The sequence below is a fragment of the Pygoscelis adeliae genome, unplaced genomic scaffold, assembly GCF_000699105.1.
Source record: "Pygoscelis adeliae isolate BGI_AS28 unplaced genomic scaffold, ASM69910v1 Scaffold244, whole genome shotgun sequence".
In the NCBI taxonomy this organism is placed as follows: domain Eukaryota; kingdom Metazoa; phylum Chordata; class Aves; order Sphenisciformes; family Spheniscidae; genus Pygoscelis; species Pygoscelis adeliae.
This window is the reverse complement of record NW_008824648.1, coordinates 197490-203854: the sequence shown is the minus strand read 5'-3', so window position 1 is coordinate 203854 and position 6365 is coordinate 197490. Positions and strand designations below refer to the sequence as shown.

At 44.0% G+C, this 6365-nt stretch overlaps 1 protein-coding gene across 1 annotated transcript in view; it reads left to right on the top strand.

Moving 5' to 3' along the window:
* Positions 1-1358: 1358 nt before the first annotated feature.
* SEC31B (SEC31 homolog B (S. cerevisiae)) overlaps positions 1359-6365 on the top strand; it is a 31854-nt gene continuing 26847 nt past the window's right edge. Inside the window, exons 1-4 of the mRNA XM_009322396.1 lie at positions 1359-1447; positions 4169-4292; positions 5094-5289; positions 6094-6189. Of these exons, the coding sequence (XP_009320671.1) occupies positions 1369-1447; positions 4169-4292; positions 5094-5289; positions 6094-6189 (495 nt within the window). The 5' untranslated portion in view covers positions 1359-1368. The remainder of the gene's footprint in view (positions 1448-4168; positions 4293-5093; positions 5290-6093; positions 6190-6365) is intronic.

Sequence of the window (6365 nt, the reverse complement as noted above, 5' to 3'; positions counted from 1 at the left end):
TTTGGCCAGACAGTGGGCTGGCCACAGCAAGCTACCTTTATGAACTTGGTTACGAATAATCATCCATACTCTGGCCTGAGTAAGGCCAAACTCTGAAGTGCTGACACTTGTAGCCCTGCGTCTGAACAGGGGGGCACGTGATGCAGACTGTGGTTTAACCGTCAGCCTGGCTGACACGAACAGCGTCAAGTAACCAGGAGAGGTTAATCACAGCGAGCTGGCAAGATGCAGAGTGTTTTGCTGTGCTGCCTGCTGACAGTTTTACTTTATTCAGCATGATATCATCCGAGAGCACAGTTAGCAGCTCTGTTCAGCTAGAGTTAAAAGACTGCACTGCAGCCACGCTTGAAAGGTTTAGGAACTGCTCGTGAGAGTGACCCCGCTAGCTTGTGAATGATACATCCACACATCATTTTAGTTGCTGACATGCCTAGAAGGCCTGGGCATAGTCTGGGATGGGGAGGTGCTGGGTGCTTTCTGCTCAGCAAGAATGGGATCCTACATGGAACAATAATTAGTATTTATATTCAGTTTTGCAGCCTCCTGACTGCCTGCTGTTGATGTTTGACTTTCAATTATCCTGCTACATTATTGCACAACTAATCTCTCTCCAGTGACATGGGGAAGTTGTGTTCCCGTTTTACAGGTGTCAGTTGATCTATCCAGAGTAAATAAAAAGAATTGTTGTCAGAGCTGAGATTGAAACCCAGTAGTTACTTCTGGATCACTTCTTCTCACCTTCTCCTACCATTTACAAACTCAAGCAGAAAGTCAAATGATTTTTTCCTTTCGCTTCTCAGAGGAGTGAGAACAAAGTACATTAACTGAATTGGCACAAGATAGCATTGCACTTTGTTTTCTGTTGCCACGTCACTTTTCTGCTTAGAATTTAGCCTGCCCTGAGATTCCTCCTGCTCCCTTTTTGCCTATGTATATACTGACATCAGCTTGTTCAGAGAGAGCAACTAGTGCTTTGCAAATACATTTGTTTAAATTAATTTCTGCAGCTGATTTAAACCATCCTGGACTGAAGACTTGAGTATGTTGTTTAATTTAGATCCCCTTCCTTTTTCTGAAACTCTCCTGTAATTGGAGTATATGAAAAAGAGAGCTATATATGAAAGAAAATCTGGGGTCAGATGGCTGGGATTGTGGGGGTTTTTTATGAATTCTAAAATAGCCTAATTCATTCCAGTAAAACTGTATCCACTACCTCAGAAAGTGGCAAGTAACTTCTTCCTGTTGAGAGCAATTTATTCTGGTGGCATCTTGGTGAGGGGGATATTTTGTTACTGGTGTGATTATTTTCATGTTGACTTTATCTGGCTGTTCTAACCACTGTGTGAAATTTCTTTTAGAGCCTAGAAAATGAAGCTAAAGGAAATTGAGCGAACAGCTGTCCAGGCATGGAGTCCAGCAAACAACCACCCCATTTATCTAGCAACAGGTAAAGTTCTTTGCAATTCGTGAATATTAAAGTATGAGTCACAGAGAGATTTTATGCAGAGTTGTACTGGTTTTAACTTTCAACAATTCCTGCCTTAATAATCTCTGGAAAACTTACAAGCAATATACCGAAAACGTTACAGCCTTTATTTTTTTTTAAAGTGGTCGGTAGAGGATTACTTTTATGTCCAACTTTGACACCTTAAAGGCCAGTGATTTTTCAAAGGGTGAATACGTGGCTTTTTTGATCTGACTTCTGATTAAGTCTGTATGAACTCCAACATCTGCTTGCTATGAAAAATAAAACAAAATAAGGTTACATACTTGGTATGTCTGTGGGAAAAAAAATTCATTCTAGTCATGTTCATTTAAGCTTACTTTTACTTTTGTTGGTCTTCAGCCATTATCACGTGGCTTGACAATCAAATAATAGAAACCTCTTCTCCCTAAAGTTGTCTGTTTTGGTTAACATTCAATTTTCAATACTTCTGCAAAACCTTAAATTTGCAGTTTGTTGATATTATTCATTATTCACTATTGTTATAGTAATTTTATTTCCTGAAGCACAAAGTCAGTCAGTTCACTGAGTTGGCAGTAGGTGAGTTCAGTGTCTGTGTGGAACTGACAGCTTGGGTTGTTGTATTGGGTTTTCATGGCAAGGTTGTGGTAGCAGGGGGCTACAGGGGTGGCTTCTGTGAGAAGCTGCTAGAAGCTTCCCCTGTGTCTAACAGAGCCAATGCCAGCCGGCTCCAAGATGGACCCGCCACTGGCCAAGGCCGAGCCCATCAGCGACAGTGGTAGCACCTCCATGATAACATGTTTAAGAAGGGGGGGCAAAAAACCCAACTGTACGACAGCAACTGCAGCCAGAAAGAGGAGTGAGAATATGTGAGAGAAACAACTCTGCAGACACCAAGGTCAGTGAAGAAGGAGGGGAGGAGGTGCTCCAGGCACTGGAGCAGAGATTCCCCTGTAGTGAAGGGGTCTTCAGGTGAAGACCATGGCGAGGCAGGCTGTCCCCCTGCAGCCCATGGAGGTTAACAGCGGAGCAGATATCCACCTGCAGCCCGTGGAGGACCCCACGCTGGAGCAGGTGGATGCCCGAAGGAGGCTGTGATGCCGTGGGAAGCCCGCACTGGAGCAGGCTCCTGGCAGGACCTGTGGCCCCATGGAGGGAGGAGCCCACGCTGGAGCAGGTTTGCTGTCAGGACTTGTGACCCCATGGAAGGGACCCACGCTGGAGCAGTCTGTTCCTGAAGGACTGCACCCTGTGGAAGGGACCCACGCTGGAGCAGTTCTTGAAGAACTGTAGCCTGTGGGAAGGACTCACGTTGGAGAAGTTCGTGGAGGACTCTCTCCTTGGGAGGGACCCCACACTGGAGCAGGGGAAGAGTGTGAGGAGTCCTCCCCTTGAGGAGGAAAGAGCGGCAGAGACAACGTGTGGTGAACTGACCGCAACCCCCATTCCCCGTCCCCCTGCACCGCTGGGCGGGGAGGAGGTAGAGAATTCAGGAGCGAAGTTAAGCCCAGGAAGAAGGGAGGGGTGGGGGGAAGGTGTTTTAAGATTTTTCTCATTATTCTACTCTGATTTTGATTGGTAATAAATTAAACTAATTTCCCCAAGTCAAGTCTGTTTTGCCCGTGACGGTAATTGCTGAGTTATCTCCCTGTCCTTACCTCAACCCATGAGCCTTTCGTTGTATTTTCTCTCCCCTGTCAAGCTGAGGAGGGGGAGTGATAGAGCAGCTTTGGTGGGCACCTGGTGTCTAGCCAGGGTCAACCCACCACAGTTGTCTGCCCAATATGAGAACTAGTCAGCTCTCTCTCCTGCCTGGGTTGTGCAGCGCTGCCATATTGTTTTGATTTTTTTTTTTTCCCAGGGATGACTGTCAAAACAAAGTGAAAAAAGTTCAACTGTTGCCTTAAAAGCAACTTTACCATTTTTGGGGTAGATAGTCTATTTTGTGTTTCTCTAATAAGGCCAGAGTTTTGGTTGGACCAAAGGTCTTGGCTCCAGTCTGCTTTAGATCAGAAACTGCATAGTTTCATAATTTGTACTGCTTTTTAATAGTCTCTTGGGCATTTTCTATGCCACAGGCAGTTACAAAGCATCCCTGTGGTAACTGGGTGACTATTTGCCTGGCAGCGTCCCATTAGGCAACGTTAAATCAATTTTTAGCTTTTATTCTGTCAGCTAGGGAGAAGGAAGGAAGCCACCACTGTGTGACTGCTAGCTGTCTGTGGGTCGTTGGGGTGTGTTTAGTTGGCTAAGGTTGAAGAACTTTAGCTGTAGACTAGGTTTAGAAGGTCTGATCAAGACGTCTGGTCATGGTTGAGGAGCAGTATACAGAAGTATTTGGGATCATAACTGTAGCTGGGTTTCATGATGCGACTACATTTGTAATTTAGATAAGGACTTAATATCAGAAGCTGTGGTTGCTTGGAAGAGGATATATGAATTATATCTATCCCAAGAGAGAAAATTATTTGTGCAACAGTGACCCTAGTGCCCAGAATTTCTTGAAGGAGTTCTCATTTCTTTCAAAGTCTGTCATAATTGTTGGTTCCTCTTTCTGAGGTATTCAGACATGTCCTCTCTTTGAACGGGCACAACACCAAGGTTGTGTTGACTATGAAAAGTAGGTTTCCAGTGCCTTGCTCTTTTTGTATCTTGTGCTCTTGAAAAAAGTGCCCACTTGTGTTGCCCTTGTACTTCTGCTAGGAACATCTGCCCAGCAACTGGATGCATCCTTCAGTACAAATGCCACCTTGGAAATATTTGAGGTTGACTTCAGGGATCCCTCCCTGGACATGAAGCAGAAAGGAACACTTCCTGCCTCAAACAGGTACTAGAGGCTCATACTGATGTGTCAATCAGTGGAACTGAAAAGGGCTTTTCTGGTCCAAGAAAGGAGAGGAGATCATGTTTTCAGGGTACAAAGTGACCTTTTGGATCAGTTGACCTCTGTCTTCAAGAATTGAATGTTTTTGTTGACACAGATCATGTTGGGTGTAAAAGTAGAGCAGTTGGATCATTGGAGAGATCTGAAAGGACTTATGTGGTAGTCAGTCAGTAGAGTCATTCTGTATCATGTGATTTTGCTGCAGCTAATGATTTGCAATAAAGGCACTAGAGGCAGAGTGAAACTTTTCTTCCAACTTTTTAAGACAAGGTGGTTTCTTAGGCTCATCGGTGTGGGTGAGATTTGCACCCAGTATAAAACACAGCCTTGATTTCTAACTAGCAGATTTTAAAGGGGGTAAACATATTTTTCAGATAACAGCTCTGGAAAGGAAGGCACATAGTCCTCTAATCTAATTTTCTATATAGTGTAGGTTAGAGGATTTCACCCACCAAATCCCATGTGAGGTCCTAAACATTTTAAACAAACAAAACAAAAAGAGGGACACAAGCTCTTCCTTTGTAAAGTTCCCTTTAAAAGTCTTTGGAAGGAAGCTCATTTCTTTTTTTTTTTTTTTTTTGCTTGCAAGAGCCACAGTCCTCTTAAAAGGGACATGTTTAAGGTGCAGACTGATGGTTATGTTTGATAGGTCGGAACGTGGATGTGGTTTTTGGTAATGCAGAGAGTGTCTTGACTTCCACGAAATATTGTGGCCTATGCCAGCTTTATTTTCTTATTTTTTAGGTTTCATAAGCTGATCTGGGGTAACTTTGGAAATGGTTCTCCAGAGTCCTCTGGGGTGATCATTGGTGGAGGGGATAATGGTGTACTGACAATGTACAATGTGCACCACGTCTTGGCTTCAAAGAGCGAGCCTGTAATTGGGCAGACAGAGAAGCATTCAGGTCCTGTTCGAGCTCTTGACCTCAACCCTTTCCAGGTATGCAACATTAAGATACTTATAACCAGAGGAAAGTTAACATCCGTGTTAAAAAATACATTTTTTTTCCCTTGTGTATAGAGATTTATAAACTGAAGGAACACTTTTTAACTTGAGAGGTGCATGGTAGTTGTGACAAAAGGCTGGTTTGGGCTTCAGATTTGGGTTCTGTTTACAGCTTTGCCACTGAATTCCCCTGTGACCTTGATCAAGTCTCTTAGCTCTCTGTAAAAATGTGTCTTGTAGTACCGTTACATGTTAGACCATTACCCATTTGAAATCAGAACTTCTTTTGTTTTCATTTGTTCAGTTGGTGTCTAATTCAGCGGGTCTCTGATCACACTTGAAGGGACTGCAACGTAAGCAAGTAGTGAACAGAACACAAGTTCTCATGGTAGCACAAAGGCAAATTGAAAGTTGTCTGCAGACCCTTGTGGGAAGCCTGCATCTTCTCAGAAGAAACGTCCTTGGTGCCGGGATGCAGGGCAAAGGCTCAGCTGGCCGGAGGCAGTGGCTTCCAGGCCTGTGGTAGAGTTTCATGATGAGTAACAGCAGCCACCTGCACATGTAGCTTGCTAGACAAATTTTAAACAGGTCTGTACCATGGCCGAGCTGAAGGCACGGAGGCCAGAGATGTGCTTGGTTTATAGTCTGGTTATATCTTTGTGCTTACCAGTGGCTGTGAAATGCAGCTCTCGTCTGAATTCGGAAGATTTTGGGGGTTTTGCTTACAATTATTTTTAAGATATCAGTCCTTTTTTCCTGGGAGCAGGAAACTCAGGTGAGCTTTTTTTTTTTCTACAGAGTAACCTCTTGGCTTCTGGAGCCAATGATTCTGAAATTTTCATCTGGGACTTGAATAACTTCAGTGTGCCTATGACTCCAGGGGCTAAATCACAGGTAAATGAGTTTTCCTCTGGGCAATACCCCTGCAGTTTTATATCTCAGTAGGCAAGGCAAAAAGATGTGAGTGTGTGGAGTCATCCTGGTCTAGTAAGTCTGTGAAGGGGGAATGACCTTGATGTCTGTCAGGAGAAAGATGAACCAGAAGTGACTGATCAGCTTCATTCTGGGGA